This window comes from Sturnira hondurensis, unplaced genomic scaffold (assembly GCF_014824575.4).
Source record: "Sturnira hondurensis isolate 20B ecotype Veracruz unplaced genomic scaffold, ASM1482457v3 Scaffold0022017, whole genome shotgun sequence".
In the NCBI taxonomy this organism is placed as follows: domain Eukaryota; kingdom Metazoa; phylum Chordata; class Mammalia; order Chiroptera; family Phyllostomidae; genus Sturnira; species Sturnira hondurensis.
Genome location: NW_028094648.1, coordinates 6,897,676 through 6,918,061, shown reverse-complemented (window position 1 = coordinate 6,918,061; position 20,386 = coordinate 6,897,676). Strand labels below are relative to the sequence as shown.

The following is a 20,386-nucleotide window of genomic DNA, read 5'->3' as shown; positions in this document are numbered from 1 at the left end:
GAACTCCATAAAAGATGGCGTGGACCACACTCATTGTCCTGTGATCTAAATACTAGCGACAACGTGGGATTTCCACTCAACCCCAGAATCATTATTTTCTGTTGGTGACAAAAGTCTCCATCTCTAATATGGCTTTGGCAGTGATCATTTCCAAATTATGTAGGAAAATCTACCTCTTTCGTTATTGCTTCGTCTACAGTCCATGCCAACCATTGTCCTGGCATGACGTTAGGTAAACGGTCTCACCTCCAGGCCTTTTTACTTTGCATTTCAGGGAAGTAGTGCAGGGAGATAGATTGATTTTTCTATCAAAAGTGATTTGCCTCATAATACGTGAAAAAGGTAGACGAGGTCTGATACAAGAAACATTGTACACAGGACAGTGACACCTCAGCCCCCTTTAAAGTAGGCAACTTGGGACTTCACACAGGTCTCCCAATTGCCAACAGCTGCTCTTTTATATTTCCCTGAATCGTATCCCTTTTCAAAGGTGATTTCAGTTTTGGGAAAAGCCAGAAGTCACAGTGAGCACAATCTGGGCTGCAGGGGGGCTGAGTGACCTGGGTGATTTGATGTTTTGCAAAAAATCTCTGCATGAGATGTGAGATGCGATGCATCAGTGAGTGTGTGGTCATGATGAAGCTGCCAATCACCAGTTGCTCATAGCTGAAGCCTTCTGAATCATCCGAATAGTTCCCGTGGGAGAATGTTCAAGCTCAATGTAAAATTTGATGCAGATTCATTGCTCTACTTACTCAGTTATTTTGAATGCAACAGCCACAGAGTACACATGCTCACTCACCAGCATCTACCAACCCCATTGACTAGTACAGTGAAGTCCTCATTGTTCATGCATGCACATTCCAGTCTACTCTCCTGACGGCCAAGTGACATTGATGTTGTGCAAACCGTTCTCATGATGTTAACAATGGCTGGACTTCTTCCTAACAGACCTCATCATATATGGCACTTTCTATGGAGCCAAACACCCAGCACATTATAAAGAAACTATGAGAATGCCTACAAATATTTTGAAATGACACCCTTGAAGTCTTATGTATGCAATAGCCTGAGGTCCACCCTTTCTTAATTGATGGAATCTTTTGTTTGTGGACCGAGTTCTAGCCCTTTCTATGTCTAGCCTTGTCTATGGGTGGAGAAGGAAGAGGATCTGTAGTGTTTCCATGAATAGCCAGCCAGATTCTGGTTTGTTCCAAAGCATTGATTACTTTTATTCCTTTTATAGTCATACACACACACACACACACACACACACGCGGACAGTGAGTAGTTATAAAAGATTAGGATACGGCCACTGTTAAACTTCCTTAGTATTCTCTCACCTTGTCCATCTCTCCATGGACTCTGGCCCAGCTTTGCACCAAACACTGGGCTCCGCCATGAGCCCCACTGAGCCCCACACAGGTGGGCAGCTCCGGGCACTTTCCTCTGTATTATTCCCTGGCAGGAGTCTAGCCAAACCACACCTCTCACAGAGCCAAGGAAGAGAGCACCTTTGGTACTGAAAACAAAAAGCAGCGGTTTCACATGAGCAGCATTCCTTTTTCTTCATAAAATATACATCCTGGTCCACGGAGTTCCTTCTTTTCAGGTGCTGAGGTGAGGCAGTCGGTGAGCAGGGTGAGCGGGGACAGACCATCCTAAGGCTAGTTGGGGCTTGACTACTCTCAGTAACCACTTCTCTGGTCGTTCTTATTAAGACCATAAACCATTAGGGGACACAAGTATATACAAATTTGCATAGCAATTGGTTTCGATTGACTGTTGGTTAAATATAACTATCTCCAAAAAACAAGAACAAAAACCAATGACAAAAACCCCATCCCCAAGCCTGGCACTCAGAACACACAGGGCCTAGAGGGTGGGCGTCAATATAACTCCTGGGGTGGGTTTTACCCTCATCCCTTTCTACTGGCCTGGCCACAGTCCGGGCCAGTGGTGGGACCTTGTCTCTAGGCCTAAGAGGTTGGAGCAGCAGCGCTGCCTTTCGCCACCTAGACCAGCTTTTCCTTACACTCTGGCTGCGCTGGGGGTTCCTACCAACTCCAGGGCCGATGCAGGGAGGAGGCTCACAGGTGACCGGAGGTGGGGCATGAGCTCAGAAGCCCTAGCCTGCTTTTCTGAATGGATTAAGGCTCCGCCCTGGAAAACCACTAAATTGCAATTTAGGTCCAATTAATCTGCACGAGTCTTCTATTTTAGAGACGTCAGAGTCAGTCGGTCGGCTTGCTCTGTCAGATGGCTTAAGTCGAGTATCACGGTACGCGATTGGATAAAAGTTCTTCCCCATGTAGCTCAAGTCTCGCCTGATTCATCTGTGATTCAAAAGCTGTGATTGAAAGAGCCTTCAGACTCGCAGGTGTGCAGCTCACTGGGGGCACCCCCCAAAAGTCCAAGCACAGCAGCCATTTGAGTCCAGTCTCCGGGAAAGGCCACACATGAGTGTGTTGGAACAAAGTCCCTTTTGGGGCAGAGGGGAAAGAGAAGGTAACTGAAGCCCCTCAATAGGGACAACGTGTTCTGCAGCTTCTGGAAGTAATCAGAGGGAGGGAGCCAAAGGGCGGATCAACGTCCAGGCACAGATTTCGCTGGCCACATCCGGGAGACTTGGCTGGTTGAAGGGAATCCAGAAACAGCACTCCGTCCCACCGAAAGCAGGGTCCATTCCCAGGGCTATCTGGTTTGAGTTGGTTGTTTGTTAAACTTAAAATAAGGTAGATTTCCTCACTAAAAACCAGATGAGCCCTTGTAAGCATCTGCTACATCAAAGGCGCTCTCTGGGGTTCATGGAACCACACGGGCCAAGGCCCCCTCTGCCACACTGGTACTACCTGAGGCCCGGGGCCAGGCAGGAGAGGAAGTCTGTTGCCCCCTTCCCAGAAGGCCCGCCGCAAAGTCCCCTAGTCTTCTGGTCCTGCAGTCAAGCGGAATCTCAAGAAGCAGGGAAACCGTGTTGCCCTCTGTGCATGATGTGTGTAGTAGTCTCCTACTGAGTCAGGTCGGGGAGGACAAAGTGCTCATGTGTTCCCTAGTTCCTCCTTTCCCAAGGACTCCTTTTAAGAATAGGATCTCAGAACTTTGACACTGAAGATTTTAGATAGACCTTCACAATTTCTCCCCGGTAGCATAAGCATAGGATTCACACAAGATTCCTTCACTTGCACAAAATGATTCAGGTCCAACTTGCTGGGTTTAACCTCTGCTCTGACGTCTCCACAGCGTATGTGTGGAGAGGTCCCCCGACATTGGGACTGCTGTGACCAGCACCGAGGCCACCACAGACACTGCTTACTACACATCATGAGATTAAAAGTGTTCTTCCAGAGGACAATAACTTCGGCTTTTTGTGAGGTTGCTCCCACTGAGCAACCAGCTGCCCTGAGGATTTCATTTCTGAGATCCTTCCCTGGGGCATCTGTGACAAGGGTTGGCTTGGCCACATGGTTGAAAGTGGAAACAGGATTTCGGTTGCTCCAGTTATTTTTTGCTCAGTCTACTCTAATCAATATCAAATTTAATGCCAGTTACATTTTTTAAAAATGACACAGCACTGTAATGTTCTTGCTAACAGCTCCAAGTGACAATGGGGCAGCCCTTGAACACTCTCCAGCTCCAACCTCGGCGTCTAGTGTCCTGCCAGTGTGAGAGCCTGTCCGGAATGAGGGTGAAAGCATCACACACAGGGCTTCCCGCTGGAGTAGTCACTGGCACAGGGCGCTCACAGATTTAAGTGTCCTTGCTCACTGGGGTCAAACATTTGTCATTAGTAAAAATAAAGGCACTGGATTACTTTCTAAAAATAAAAGCCAGAAATGTGTTCTACGGCTTCAGGATTCTCTAGTGGGTGGGTGGGGGTATTGACTGAGTTAGGATACAGACAGCAGTTGAGTAAGCCTCAGCAAAGTGCTCTCTAAAATCATGTTGACTTGGCATGGTTGCGATTAAAAAAAAGAGGTTAGGTTGAATAAAATGCTCTCTCTAAGGAAAAGAGTGAATCATTAGTGCCAAACCGTTTGCAGAGTGGAAAGTTTTACATTTGGGAAGATGAGAGAAGTCCCTAGGAAGCTAACCAGCATATTCCATGGCTATTTTTTTCTGAAAGAAATTTAATTCGTGATTTTTTTATTCCAGTCTCTAACAATGTATATGAAATGGAAAAAGTAAACACCTGTTTAGTCATGTGTCAGAAACTCAGGATCACTGAAGAGTTCTGAATCCAAGACCAATGAGACGCCCAGACAAAGGACTGTGTGAATTAAGCCAAGCAGAGAAAATCACACGAGTTGAATAGGAAGGACTTAACAATTAGCAAGAGCATTAACATCTGTAAGCTCATCCTGAGCCATAAAATAAAAGGCCAAGAAGCTTGCAAAAACACAGATCTACTAGTTTTTTAAAAGAGGCAAACACTGAAATAAAAATGTTAAAACATGACACGCTAAACTCCTTAACAAATATCTTTATAAGTACAAATAAGTGAAATTGGGAGAATTAGAAACTCCTGCAGATAAGCTGGAGAGGAAAACAGGTAGGGGAGCATGTGGCCAACACAAATGCACATGAATCAGCTGCTGCAGACGACACACGCCTTTGGGGAGGAAAAGAGTTTGACTAATATGCTCGCTGCGCACCGGGGCAGTAAGATGAATAATTAGTTCTGAGAAATTACCGTGCACACAGGGGGATGTCAGGAGATTGGAATGAGACCAACCACATGTGATAGTGATGTAGAAAGAAAAGGGAAGGAAAGAGCAGTGAAAAATTAATGCAGGGTCCACGAAATTGTTGGTTTAACCAATTGTGGAATAAATATTACGGGAGCAAAATCGAAAGGGTTCAGAATACCAGGGATGAATAAACAAAGAATAATCGGCCTTTCACGGACCACAGACAAGCTTATGAGATTATTGTAAAGACTTTACTGCTGTTTGTGCTGTAGTTAAAAATGTACAGGAATGGAGAAGCGATGTTCAGCTGAACAGGCAGTGTCTTGGGAAAGATTTTCTTTTCACTATTAGTCCAAAGGTTCAAAAGGGGAGCTAATAACGGACAGAAATCATGAACAAATGTGGTATTAAGCCCCATTGTAGGGTGTTTCAGGGGTATCTTAACAATCCACTGTCACATTGACCTGACTCAATACCCTGACAAATGACCCAGGACAGGGTGTCGCAAAATTTACAGATGGCACTCAGTTGGGATGTACCACAGAGATGCAAAAGAGGAGGAAGGAGAAAAAAAAACGATGTTAGACACAGATTCATCTGCAATTAGAGGGAATCCACCAAAAACATAGATATCAACAGGCTGGAGAAATTCAGAAAGCCATACAATTTAGGGATGAGAAAATTAAACATGAAGTCACACTGAGCGGGAATGGGGTGGTGTGGAGAGGAAGGCCATTCGTGTCTGAGATTCCAACCTATAGATTCAAACCTGTATTCAGAGCCTGCGGCCCAGGGTGACGTTTGGCCAGGTAAAAAACCCTCCCCCCACCCCTGGGGAATTATCCAGCAAAGGGGAAGTGGCAGCAGCAGGATCTCACATCTACCCAGCCCCCCCAGGAGCCTGCTCCTTCTTCATGGGCCTGACTTGCCCCCAGGAACACTGTGCTGCGGGAACCAGCATTCACACTTCACAGGTGACACAGCTGAGGCCCACGGAGGTCAAGCCCACGTGGTGTGCAGAGGACAGCCTGACTGCCCAGTCCCAATCTCAGACGCCCTCACTGCTCCCTCACGGCTCCCCCCTGGCTCCCTCCCTCGATGCCTTTTGGTTTCTGCTCCAATGCTACTTTCTCAGAGGCCTTCTTATAAAAGTAACCTGGGATAAGAAGACACCGTTTTACGTCATACGACTTATTTCTTTCTGACACAGTATGTTTGCTTGTTTATTACCCTCTCCCTGGAATATACTTTAGTGCAGAATGCTCACAGTCTAGGACCTGGTCTTTCACGGGTCCTCCATAAAATTTTGTTGTTACTAAATTACACACTTCCCAGCAGGGAGCAGTTTCTTTTCACTACCCAAGTGTAAATGTGATTCATCTACCAGGTGGTTACCTAGTTTGGAAAATCACACTTACAAGACAAAACACTAAACAGAGAATGAGAACTTCTAAGAAGCTGGGAATGTCTTGCTGGATTTTTTTTTTTTTAGAGCATTCGTTTACTGGACAAAGCAGTCATGTAAAAGTAGTTTATGTAAAGGACCGTTTTTATCAATAGAAACTTCCTGCCTTTGTTAAATGTTAAACGAATAAAGGATCCGAGGGAGAACCAAGTGGCTGGACTTTTGGAGTGGACGTGCCTCAACCCAGCCCGTCAACTGCACCAACAGTGAGCAGAGATGGAGACCCGCACACAGAGATGCACTGGGCAGTGAGCCCATCTCTCTGCTGCTTTCTTTAGTGATACTAAGCACCTGAACAAAGGGTTAAAACGCCGAATCGACCACATTTCCACAGAATAACTTAAGTTGCCTGGTTATTTTGTAATTGGAAAATTACAAAATTTTCTCTGCCTCAGCTACAGAGAACACTTCGTTTTTCTTATTCTCCTTCATCCTCCTGTCCTGTCTCTGAGTCCTACACACCATTCCTGTCTAACTGTCATTTGGACGTAAAGCCTCAGAAGCAGATTATAAGTGTTTGGGGGTTTTTAATGAGTCAGCCCCTCCCAGGGGCTTAATCATTCCTTTGTGATGGTAACAGGAATTCTGATTCCTAGAGGAGGCGGGGCTGCTGTCTGAGGGAAGCCCAAGGAGGCCAACAGCTGGGCAGAGTCTACAACCATCAGGCACCAACATCCGCCGCCTGGTGCTACATGGGTATCATTTCTAGTGAGAAAAATTATGCAGGAAGTAAAAAAGGGAGTTGGCTTGTAGAGTGACAAAGGCAAAAACATTAACTTAGCTAATGTGGGTCAATCACGCCCATGTGCCAGGNAGTGAGCCCATCTCTCCGCTGCTTTCTTTAGTGATACTAAGCACCTGAACAAAGGGTTAAAACGCCGAATCGACCACATTTCCACAGAATAACTTAAGTTGCCTGGTTATTTTGTAATTGGAAAATTACAAAATTTTCTCTGCCTCAGCTACAGAGAACACTTCGTTTTTCTTATTCTCCTTCATCCTCCTGTCCTGTCTCTGAGTCCTACACACCATTCCTGTCTAACTGTCATTTGGACGTAAAGCCTCAGAAGCAGATTATAAGTGTTTGGGGGTTTTTAATGAGTCAGCCCCTCCCAGGGGCTTAATCATTCCTTTGTGATGGTAACAGGAATTCTGATTCCTAGAGGAGGCGGGGCTGCTGTCTGAGGGAAGCCCAAGGAGGCCAACAGCTGGGCAGAGTCTACAACCATCAGGCACCAACATCCGCCGCCTGGTGCTACATGGGTATCATTTCTAGTGAGAAAAATTATGCAGGAAGTAAAAAAGGGAGTTGGCTTGTAGAGTGGCAAAGGCAAAAACATTAACTTAGCTAATGTGGGTCAATCACGCCCATGTGCCAGGCGTGGTACTGGGACTGCACATGCATGACCTCATTTGCTCCTAACTCCATAAGGCAGATCTCAGGAGGTGAGGGCAGCGCCCAAAGACACACATCTAGTAACTGGCAGAGCCAGAGTCTGTCTAACTCTGTGGTCCATACGCAGGCTCATATTGATTCACGACACGTATGTTCCCGATGACATTCAAACCTTCACAGGGTTTCTGTCATGGGGGTAGCAGGCGACTTCTACTTCGGATGGTACCCAGGTGTTTTTCTACGAAAACTGCAGCAGCATTGGCAGATAGGGGTTATTATTCCAGATGCATTTACAACAGAATCCCTTTGATCCTCTTTAATCTATCATCAATTAGCTCATGAGGCCAAAAACGTTTTTGGCTGACCACTTTAAAGATGTCTTTGGGACCACTTGGAGTCTGCCCCCTCATGCCTGCTTCAGTGGAAAAAATAATTGTACACGCCAGAAAGCTCCGGCTTCAGCATAATTTTAACTGGCCAAAGAAACTACCCAAATATTTTGCCTAGAAAATTTCATCTATAAAGTAACTTATTTTTCTGGTTCAGAACTCATCTCTGTCCCCCAAGCTGGCCCTAGTGAATTATAAAGGCCTGGAGCAACCTAACACACACCCCAGCAATACCATCTCCATGGCAACAAAGGGAGTTGCCCGGAAAAAGCTCTGATTCTGGAATNCACTTGGAGTCTGCCCCCTCATGCCTGCTTCAGTGGAAAAAATAATTGTACACGCCAGAAAGCTCCGGCTTCAGCATAATTTTAACTGGCCAAAGAAACTACCCAAATATTTTGCCTAGAAAATTTCATCTATAAAGTAACTTATTTTTCTGGTTCAGAACTCATCTCTGTCCCCCAAGCTGTCTCTAGTGAATTATAAAGGCCTGGAGCAACTAACACACGCCCCAGCAATACCATCTCCATGGCAACAAAGGGAGTTGCCTGGAAAAAGCTCTGATTCTGGAATTAGCATGCCTGTGCTCCAGGTTGGCTGGATCATTAGGGGAGTCTCCTTAAATCAGTGACTCTTGGGGATTCACTGCATCTGCTATTAGTTGCACATAAAGTCGTTTCTCATCACCACGGCTGTTTACAATGTGCTTACAATGTTCCAGGCATCTAGCAAGCATTTTATCTGTCTTACAGTTACTTCTTACCCCATGAGTTAGGTGCTATCATTAAGAGCTGATTTAAAGATGAACGACCTGAGGCCCAGCTGAGGTTAATCATTAATCTAGCCCAGGCTACACAGGTGGTACTTGATGCGTGAGGATTTGAACTCAGATCTGAAGGAGTTCAGAGACCAGAGTTTTAATTGCAAACTGAAGCTGATAACTGTGTCCTGACTGGGCTCTGCCTGGCCTCTCTGTGGTCACCCAGAGGACCACATGTACACAGAATGCCATAGTCAAACGTAAAGCTTCATTACTGTGAAGTGGCCCCATTTGTACGAAGCTGGGTGAGGAAGTCCAGGGACAGCATTCCCTGAGCATGTCCAGATGGGAGGGTACTTTCAGCGGACACTCAGCTCCTAATGGGTGACAGGTATGGTCACGTGCTTTATCGTATCCCAGCTATGCCATTGCTTTGCCCAAAGCTGTTAATTTAAAATTTTAACAACTCTCCAGTTTTATTGTTTCCTGAGGACTTAAAATAATGAATGTGTTATCATTGTTTCCCAAAATAATGTCATGACTTCTTCGGGGTCACAGAGCTTGTTACCACCAGGGCTGAATCATTTGGGTAAATGACTACGTCTGAGTCTCTTCTTCTATAAAATGGGAATACTGGGCTAGGTCATCTCCACGGCCTCCTTTGGCTTTAGAAGAGCTATGTTTCCTGGCCCCAGATTCCACCCGATTCCAAATACGCTGGGTCCAGGCTTCCTCTTCAGGTTGGGGAAGGGAGATGGCGCCTAGGGAAGGGGAAGGGAGCTCCTGCGTCATGGGAACAAGGGGAGGGGCTAAGTGGCTGGTGAGTGAAAGAGAGTGGCAGACGGAGAGCCCAGAAAGAATGCGGGTGTGGTGGAGAAGGACCCGCTGGTGTAAGTGGAGTTGCATGGGACCTGTCCACTGACAAATAGCTCAGGTCTCTCCCCAAACTCCACCCCAAGATGTTAGTTCCACCTTTCTCAGCTCAGGTAAGTCACTAACCTACCTTTCTAGTGAGGGAGGGAGGGAGGGAATACATGGTTTTGGCAATTGCATTTTCTTGACCTTGGCCTACTCACACTCTCTATGGATGAAGTTTATTACCAAATGTTATAAAATTGAAGACTCCGCCTATTACAGGACACACCATTATTTTACAGATCACCAAGAATAAAAAACACTGCCCATTACTTTGCATGGTGCCACCAACTCTAAGATAGAGCCTGCTCTCAGAGACTAAAAAGTACCTCAGAACTGATGAAATCTGTTTTTAACTCCTGCTATTACTAGTAATAAAATCCATAATTTAAGGGTTTGCTTTGACCAGAAACTATACTGAATGCTTTACATACACTTATTCAATACTCACAACAACCTGAGAGATGTGTATTATTATTCCTATTTATAAATGAGAAAAGCCCAGAGAGGCCAAATAACTTGTCCAAGGTCGCCTAGCTGGCAGAGACTGAATAGGAACCCAAGTCAGCCTCTATCCAGAGTGTGTGCCTTAAATCACCAAGCCATCTCACCTCCTAGCTTCCAGTGGCAGGCCACTTGATTACAGTCCTCAGGGTGGCAAAGGGACCTGCTCATTGTCCTGGGGCCCTGGCCTCTCCCTCTAATAAAGGCAAAAAATGGAGGAGGGGCCACAGGTACCTGATAGGTCCACAAAGAATCAGGAAGACTGTTTTAGCTCTGGATATGCAACAGCTAAACAAAGAAGTGGGCTTAGAGGGGAACTAATGTTCTACAGCCAGTTCTATAGGGAACTTAGAGAGTAAGAAATTGGGGGTGGGGGGGCACATCCAGACACACAGGGGTACATTAGTGTCACACGAGAAGAGGGTTACGGTAAGACTGATGACGACACCCCAAGGCACGCACAAACCCTTCCAAGAGGCTGACTGAGGATCTAGCAAGTACGAATTCATGATAGTGCTTTTTAAAAAAAGAGGACTCCTCAAACTCCAAATACTTCCCGTTTCACAACCCTGAGCCCTCTGAAGCCCTGCCCTTGGTGTTTACAAATGCACGTGTGGAGGAAGCTGGAAGAAAGCAGGGCCCACGTGGGCCATGCACAGGAAGACACGATGGTCAGAAAAGGGGAAAATGCCCATGAGAAAAGATGTCTGGTGCTTTTGCCCGCCAGTGTTCACTGGCCTGCAGACATGGGCCATTTCCTGCCCTACTCCTTCCCAGACCAATCCCACAGACTGATGATGGTGGGGAGCTTCCTCTGTTGACTTTGAGGGGGGTGTGTTCTAGTGCCAATGAGCACAGAGAGCCTGCTTCTCTGTGGTGGTCTCCGAAGTGACAACACCCATAAGGAATGTGGGGAGACTGTAACAGAACCTTTATGTACAGTTTTCTCTTAGCCTTCATAACATTGCTTTCTAATGCATATAATAATATAGAAATACCTGTGTAGAATGCATAAACAGGTAACTCCATATGGCGGAAATCTGTGATAAAAAAAGTTGGAAGCTTATCGACCCTAGGGAGAAGGTACTCCTCCATCCTCTTTAAGTTCCTTTTGCAAAGCTTCTGGGTGACAAGGTCAGCAGAAATACTCATCTTGGTTGAACTTACAAGACTGTTCAATGTTTTGGGTCTTGCCTCTTTTACACTTCTCACAACTTGATAGTTGATTAGAGTAATTGCTTTACTTTTCTCTTTTTCAGCTACCAGCTCAGTATTTTGAGTTTGCCAAAGCCACAGTCTTCAGAATTTACCTCAAGAATTCCATTGCATCAGTGAAATTTGAAAGTGGTGCAGGGTGAGGACTTAAGAGATATGGCAACCAAGTGCAAAGTGCAGACCTAATTTAGCTCACAATTTAAACAAACTGTTAAAAGAAAACTTATGAGACAAGAGGGAAAATTGAACTGACTGCATATTTGATAATAAGGAATTATGACTGCGTGTTTGGGTGTGACATTAGTGTTATAGTTGTATGTACACTTCTTTTCTTATAAAGATTTTATTTATTTTTAGAGAGAGGAGAAGGGAGGGAGAAAAAGAGGGAGAGAAACAATGTGTGACATCAATCACTTGCCTCTCACTCGCCCAACTAGGGACCTGGCCCAAAACCCAGGCATTTGCTCTGACTGGGAATCAAACTGGCAACCCTTTGGTTTTCAGGCTGACAGTCAATACACTGAGCCCCACCACCCAGGGATACATGTATTCTTAAAAATCTTTACCTTTACAAATAAATATGGGAATATTGCAGATAAAATATGATGATTGACATTTGCCTCAAGACGATTCAAGGAGGATATAAGATAGCCATAACCTGTTAATTATCAAAGATAGGTGCTAAGGTACCTGGGGGTACATTATACTCTTCTACTTTTGAATTGAGATTTTCATTATAAAAAATTAAAATAAAGAAAATAAATCAACCGAACATGAAACAATCAGTGAGATCTATTAAAGAAATCCCGTTTTGCCTCTCATAGACCCGAAACAGTCACGTGACCCAGAGACAGGCTGACACAATCCACCTGGCATTGGCACGTGCATGTCCTTGAAACTCCTGGGTTTTCCATATTAGACCCAAAAGCAAACTGTTCAGGACTGAAGTTGCTTTACTCTTGGGTAAAAGAAAATGTGCTGGTTCCAAAGGAGAAAGGAAAACATAAGACCATGGAACAGGACCACTAGCCTCTTTGAACATCAAAGAATCATTACAAAGCAACACTGTGATGAGTTAAATGTAAATGAATTGGGAACATGCGGCTTCAATTTGCTTCCAAATACACACATTTGTAGATTTAAGGAAGAATGTCCTATGCAACATGTGCTGAGCTGCAACCCTTCGAAAGACGTAGAGAATCACTGAACCCAAAGGGGGCCCCCCACTTGGCTCCCCGAGACCAAACCTTGTTCCTCTCTGTTGGAATATGATTTCACCGCCTCACCCCATTTCCTCTGTAAACTCCACCCCCTTCCTTCCAGGTCCTAGTCCAAACTCGGTTTCAAATCCTCAAAACATATGACCCCCCCAAAAAAACTCCAGAAATCAGTAACACTTTTTCTTCTTTTCAATTTTGATAAGAAGAAGATTCTTTGAGACTCAACTCAGCATTTACTGCCAAACCCATAGAGCTCAGTCTGCCAGTTTACACTTGGAAAGTGGACGAAAAGGGGGCCACGAACCAAACCTGATGAGTTCAGGGGAGGCCTGCAGGGAGGGTCCCACAGACCAGAGACCCAAAGTAACCACATAGGATGGTGCGAACACAAACATTCTTAACTACAAGCAAGTCCCGGAGGCTAGTCGCATCGTGGGCCTGTAGCTTCCTTAACAGAAGTCAATCTTTACCTTAACTGAGCCTATTGTCTTGTTGCATCTAAAATGACATATCCTTGGAATCTCAGAGTAATCTCCTTTTCCAGACCCCTCACGGCACACTCAGGTCCCAGAACAGGCGATTGCGGAGCCCTCACTGTTCCTGTGTTCCCTGAGGACCACCTCTCTGTACCATGTGCTCGTGAACCATCCTGTACCCACCACTGTCAAAGCAGCATATATCTCTCTGTCTCACTTTTTAGCCAGTCCCAGAGAGTTCCCTCTTTTTCAGCCCCCTCAGTGGACCACGAAGGGATTTCATGTAACCCCATGTCTCTTCTTTTGAGTCTAATGTATAAAATGTGCTGCAAAGCTGCCATTCTCCAGAGCCTTCTCTCAATCTGTTGAGATTTTGCTTCCCGGCAATTATCATCAGTTTGGCTCCAATAAACTCACACAATTTCTCTACAGGTCTGGAGACTTCTATCGACAGAAGTATTGGGAGTAGTTAACACGGTGACAATGAAGTGAGCAGGAAACGGACACTGAGACAGCCCCTCTGCTCTCTCACTCATCCCCTCCCTCCTCATCCACGCAAGAAAGAATTCAACGGCAACAGTCTAGACGTGCCCGTGTGGATCTGTGTAGTACAAAGCTTTTCCAAAAGATGTTTCCCCAAGTTCTGTAGTTCACGGCCCAACACCTGGCCCAAGGCTGCCTGCAGTCGGCAGGGAGAAAATGAGGTTACTGAGGCTAGGCCTTGACCTAGATGAGGGGAAATGGAGGAGTCAGACCAGGGCTGAAAGAGTCAGACCAGATCTACAGAATAGAAGGCAAGCAGCCTTCCCACTTGAAGTCTGGGACGTCCAGCTGGTGTGAGCTGAAGCTCCCTCTGGCTTGTGAGCCCCAAAGTGCACGTTCTCACTGGGTGATAATACTGCAGCTTGTCAGAGGCATGTTGTGCAGGTTGGTTTGAGAAGGTCCTGCCGTGGAGGTGGGTGGTGGGATTCGGGAGCCTAACACACTTGGTTGGTGCCCCTGAGTCTCTGACTTCTGGGCCCCACCCTACTTCCCAGGAAGGACACACATGGGGTGGTCTCCTAACCCCTGTGCTCTTAGCAGTTTTTCTAGGAGACCTTGTTCTTCCACAGATCAAACTGATTCAAGTTCAAAATCAGAGTCACTCATCTTAATATTCTGAGCACAAAACTCCAGTGGAAATAAAATTCCCCCCTTAGAACTTGTTTCTCTAACAGGGGACAGGGCTAGTGTAATTTCTCTCTCCAGATACTGGCCTGAATACTGTTCATGGAGATGACATTTACAAACCAAAAATACTTGATAGTAAGCTAGAAAGAGAGCCAGCTTCTCTCAACTTTCTGAGAAGCCACGTAGCTATGGCCGCAGCACTAATGCTGGGGACCCGTCATCCTCTAGCGACCCTGCCTAGCGGTTTTGTTGATACCTGGGTCCCTAAAACAAAGGACAGTTATTGACTTTGCAAGGCAGGGCTCCCACTTACTACCCACCCACTTAAAACTCACTCGGACTTTATGCCACGGGCACAAACTCAGTCTCCACCAGAAGACGACACATGAATGGAAAGTATTTCTAAGGGAGCTGGGGCTAGAAATGTTCAAGGTTGGGGGGAAGATGACAACCTTTTTCAATTTTCTGCAAATGGCTTCTGAGAGTTGAGTGTGTTCCGTAAAATGCATCTTGCCACCCCACCAAACTCTAGCGTTTTCTCTAGTATTCTTACTGAACAAAATATTTAAAGAAGTGCCACAATAGCCACAGGAGATCACTGGCCAGAGCAGCCGGACCACCTCAGGTGTTTGACCACAGCGCTGCTTTCTACAACACCTGAGGCGCGGTTAGCTTGCACATTACCACAAGGTTACATTCCCTTCCACAGAATCCAAACCAGGGCATCTTCTACTACTGCTTTAGGAACTGGTCAAGATATGAGACTAATTCATCTCAGTTTAGCTTAATTCTGTTAATAGCTCCCAAGCTCTCCCCATCAGCACTGACCTGGTAGAGGACACAGACACGAAGGCCACTGACGACACACAGCACCGAGGACACACAGAGAGCGGAGCAAGGCCGTTGCACGGGGGAAGGCAAAGTGAGTGGCACCCAAGGTCCATCCAAGGGCTCCTATATTGCAGTGTCTCATGAGGCTCACCTGGGGAACGCGTTCAGCACGGAAACAGGATGGGCCCCATAGGGATCACCTGGGGAACTTAAGAAGCAACGTGGATGCCTCCTCAAAGTTTTTGTTTTAGAAGGTTTGGTGTAGAGCCCAAGCATCTGCATTTTGAAAACCACACCCAGCCTTCAGTTCCTACTCAGGCTGTCCTCAGAGTCCAAGCTGCTCGAAGGACTCCTCCCCAAGGTGGTGTCCCATGTGGGGTTGTACATATGTCCAGAAAGACGAGAAGGCAGTGTCTGTGCTCACTCCCCTAAGAGTGAAAACCTATTTCCTAAGTTTGCTTTGGGGGCTAGAAAACTGAGAAAGAGTTTGTAGGAGTCAGGGGTGAGGGCTTGTGGGGAAAGACAGCATTGCCTTCCACCCGATCGCATGCTCTTTGCGGCGCACCCCCTGCCCCGAGAGCGACCCCAGCGCCCCACGCCCTGACCTGAGGATTGGAACTGCACGCCAAATAGCCCGGGTTTAGGCCTCGCCTGTGGAATCGCTCCCTGTGGGTCATGGCAGCAGAGAACTGGCCCCTCAGGGCAAAGTTGGATCAGACACGGGGTTCTTCTTTTATTTTGTGTTAAATTGAATTTGAATGCCTTAAGACATTATACATTGTATACATAGGAATGGGCAAAGTAGTTTTCAGTTGTGAGTATTATTATTTATTTGTTAATTATTGCACTATTTACTGTTGTTAACCGCTCTTGCCCACCCCTGCGCTGCTGTGTTTGCTGCACTCGACCAGAGGACACCGCTTCTTTGGTTTTATGGCCAAAGGATTCACAGGTTTAAATGGCTCCTGCCTGGTTCCCGTTGGCATTTGAGTTTAAGACCCCCACAGGCCACACAAGAAATTTGACTCCATTTACTAGATTAGCTCCAGTTTTTCAGCTCTACCCACCTCTGCTCACGGCCCGCCCCCGCCCCCCTCCACCTCCGCCGCCCAGGTAACAGGGCTCAGACAGAGAGCCCCACTCAGACGCAGGCGGCAGGAGGAAGACGGCTTCCCAGGGCCTTCCCAGAAGACCCCCAGGTCTGCCTGCCTCCAAGACCCCAGCAGCCTGCGGTAGGGAGAGCAGGTGTCTTTACCTCAGGGCCACGCAGCCCCCACCCAAGAGCCCCTCTCCCAAGAATGCCAAACGCGCCCAGCAGTCCCACCGACTGCTCTCCACTGCCATTTCCCAGAGCTTTGGCGACACCCACGGCCACCCCACAGCCTGTTTCCTGTGCTCTCTACGCTGCCTGGCATGCTTTCTCTTTTGCCTAATTCTCTAATTTCTTCAAGGTCCAGCCCAAACCCCCAACTCCACTAGAAGCTTTCCCTGATTAATTTCACTGAAACGGATCATCTCTACCTCTTCTCCACTTACTACCTACCCTTCCTTTAAAGACCTGCCCTCTTAGGCCTTGGGTTATTGTTTACACTTCTTACATGCTTACATTTTATCTTCTCCTTTAGATTGTCATCTCCCCGAGGGTGAGCACTGCACCTAATTTCCTACTGCTCTGTTCCCCACAGCACCTGCCGCAGTTCCTCAGCTGGGTCCTTGATTTGGCGGTTAGTTCATTACCTGCAGCAGTATCTGCACAGACTTCTCTCATAAAGCATCCCCAGCAACTGGACTGTGGTTACTAGAAGCTGCCCTGAAAGGTCTATTAAATTAGTTTGAGGACAACATCCCGGCAATTTCCTGGCACTTGTGCTTCCCGGGCTGCTTCACACGTCGGGAAGAACGGCCTGCTTGCACCTACTCAGTTACTCGATGGAAAAGTCGCCTTTGATTCATGCACTTGTAGAAAAGAAAACTGTTGAGCCAGTCTGAGGGCCTTCTTTCAAGGAGGCTGTAAAACTAAAAGCAACTCCATGCACAGGCTCCTCAGTAGCACCTGCAGTGGGCTGAATGGTGCCCCCCGCAAAGAGAGATCTACCAGGAAAATGCGGAGGGTTCTTATTTGGAAAAAAAGATCTTACAGAAGCAATTAATCTAAAGATCCCAACATGAGACTATTCTGGATTATCCATCCAGGTAGTTAGCCTTAAATCCAATGACAGGCGTCCTTACAAGAAGAGGAGAAGACAGGCAGAACTGGAGAGGACACAGAGGAGAAGGTGATGTGAAGACCGGCGCAGAGATGGACGTTATGTGGCCACAAACCAAGGAACACCGGGAACCACCAGAAACTGGGGCAGCGGAGTCAGGACTCTCCCCTAGAGCCTTCAGGAATCCTGGCCCTGTGGACACCTCATTTCAAGCTTCTGGCCTCCAGACCTGTGAGAGAGTAATTTCTGTAGTTTTAGGCCACCAAATGTGCAGTAACTCGTTCCAGCAGCCCTGGGGAACTGCACAGCAATCCTAACGAGGATCCGGGGTGGGGGCGGGGGCGGGGGCGGGGGCAGAGGCAACAGGTAGGGGATGGTGCTGTGGCTTCAGAGACACCAACTCCAGCGTTCATCACGAAAGAGGGAGGGGACTCGTCACAACCCCAAGGAGTTCCTCCACCATGTCATTATTACCCTAGGCTCACTATCTAGATTTAAGCCAGATACTTTCTCTTTGAACCTTTTTTTAAAAACCTAAGGTAAAGTAGGGTTACATCCCAATAAGGGAGGACCAGATGATCCTGAAATGTAGAATCTTCAGAATCAATGGGCTGCCTCCAAGAACCTAGGCAAATATGTTTCTTCCTTTATTTATCAAACATTTACTGAGCATCTACCATGCTGGACAAATTGGTTAGTCTGGCTAATTACAAAAGAGGCCCTGGTTATCACCATAAACTCAGGTGGATTGGGGCGTCTCTCTCTAAATAGGCGCAGCCAAGCTTTCCTAGTCTGGGCTCCAGGAACTCTTTGTAGGGTCCCCTGTGCATTTGCTTACCGACTCTAATTTACACAGAAGCCAACCCTCGCCGTCTTTTCCAGTCTGGTTAGTAAAGAGACAAACATTTTTGTTCATGCTCCAAACACTGAGGCACACACAGCAACACGTTTTATATGATTGCTAGAAGCTATTCACATCCGTCTGCAACCCTCTCTCAAAGCTTATTAACGAAAGGAGCCAGAAAAATGTCATTGTAGAGGTTGGGGACATGAGTCATTTCCTCTTATAAAACAGACATAGGTCATGTAGAAAAATGTCATTATTTTTTAGAGACACATAGTGAAGTATTTAGAGGTTGAAAGGTTATGATGCCTGCAAATCACTCCAAACAACTTCAGTAAAGAACAAATAAACAAGACAAAGTGGCAAAATGTTCACCATTAAATCCAGGCGATGGGGGTGTGGGTGTTCACAGTTCTGCCTTCTCATATGTTTGATAATTACCAAAAATAAAAATAAAATGGAGACATATGTGTATATATATGAGAGTGTGTGTGTGTGTGTGTACATTTTACATTTAGGGTTACCTTTCCCCTGCACTGACACTATAGATGTTTTCCAGGATATCAAAGACCAAGGATATCAAAAAGGGATGATATCTGTTTGCAGTGAGAAACGCCCGAGAAGGGCTGCAGACCTGCGCAGCGGGCTCTGTCCTCGGGTGCTATTTATGGAAGGAAGAGGAGACCCACCTATTGAGAAAAAGCAGAGAACAAAAAAAGAGAAAGCTGTGTGGGCATGGAAACAGGGAAAAAAAACGCCTTGTTGGGAAAGCACCGCATCAGAAAGACAGTGTTTTTCTGTGAAGTCACAGACAGCTAAGCATGGCTTTAGACGCTGGCAGGGTGATTTTCCAAGTGCAGCCAGGGAATGTGGCATTTATTCCTCTAAACAGACATCCCTCCAGGGGGACTGACTCAGGTCCCAGCCCCCACATAGCGGACACACCACCCAGGCAGGTATGGTTGGAGGGGGACTCACAGTTCCGAGCACAGGAAGTGCAGGCTGCCCACATTGTCAATGTAGTTGGCAGGGCTGAGCCAGGGCAGGACCAGCAACAGAAGCGCCTTCATTGTCCGGGCAGCGTGCTGCTTTCCTCCCGGCCACTGTCTCTGTCGGCTGTGGGGTCCGGCCCGGCCCCTTCAAACAAACCTTGCCATGTCCCCACAGTCTGATCATAAGGATTCTGATTTACAGCCCTTCAACTGAGCCACGCTGATAAATAAATCAGGGGCTTGTAGGGGGACTGCACCCTCTGACTCTCCGATGGGGAAACAGCAGAACAGAGGGACCCACCAGGGTTGGTGAGAGAGCTTAGGCTGACAGCAAGCAGGCCGATGCCCCGAAAGGGCCCTGCCCCTCCTGCAGGATGCCGACTGGTTCTTGAGAAGCAGCTGGTACATTTACATCACTAGCTAGGAGCAGATGGGCTGGAAGCTAAACTGTGCTGGGAGAAGGCAGGAGCATGGCATATTTGTGAATAAGCAAATAACCAAAGTGGTCCTCCAGCTTGCAGGGCACCCTACGGGATTAGCACCTTGGGAACACAGGCTGGAGATCTGAGCTCAAAGTGAGCCTTCAGATACTGGGACACAGAAGTATAATGGGTGAGCCAACTCCACCTGTAAGTGTACGTTTAGAATGTGCATTAAGGTCATTTACCTGTCACTATCCTGACTGCACTAGCAGACATAAGAGAAGTGATGGCTTCCTTTCCGATTTTTAAAAAGTATTCTCCTTGAGGAAAACAAAGAGCTGCAATAAATAAAAAGTTCCATCCAAACAATGTATAGGCTTCTGTTCTGTGAGGAGAAAAGGCCCTCCAGTCCTCCGTCACCCTGAGTGACTGAAATAAGTGCAGCCAGTGCTGACACTGGCTGCAGGACCCTGCGCATTTAATGTAAACTCCAGAACCTCAGTCATCTCATCTTTGAAATGGAGCTACTAGTGCCTGATCTGCTTGGTCCAGCAGAGCCTGGACCACTTCACCTTTCCAACCTTAAGACCTGTGATTCTAGACTGTACTATCAGCCTAACAATAGGACTTCTCTGCAGCCCTAAGCTCTGGGATGCCACCGAAGTTCCCAGGAGTCCTCTCCTACTCTACATTCAAGAAAGTTAAAATCCATCTTGCCAACTCAAGACCTGAATCTCAATAGACATGGCTCAAAGGGATAGTTCCATTAATGACAACCAAACAATCACAGCAAACTACACTTGGTTGGAAGACCGGAGCAAAAATCTACGGGATGAAACCAACTGCAATCAACTGTGCAGGAAGTAGGAACTTGGCAACAGAGATCTGCATT

The 20,386-nt window shown here is 46.7% G+C and overlaps 1 protein-coding gene across 3 annotated transcripts in view; it reads right to left on the bottom strand.

The window, feature by feature from the left end:
• LNX1 (ligand of numb-protein X 1) overlaps positions 1-20,386 on the bottom strand; it is a 107,431-nt gene that overhangs the window by 62,834 nt on the left and 24,211 nt on the right. The window contains exon 1 of one of the 3 annotated variants that reach the window (XM_037034195.1): positions 19,059-19,474. The exons of the other annotated variants lie outside the window; for them this stretch is intronic. Coding sequence (XP_036890090.1) covers positions 19,059-19,150 — 92 coding nt within the window. The 5' untranslated portion in view covers positions 19,151-19,474. Of the gene's footprint in view, positions 1-19,058; positions 19,475-20,386 lie in introns of those variants that run through there. 3 annotated transcript variants of the gene reach the window in all.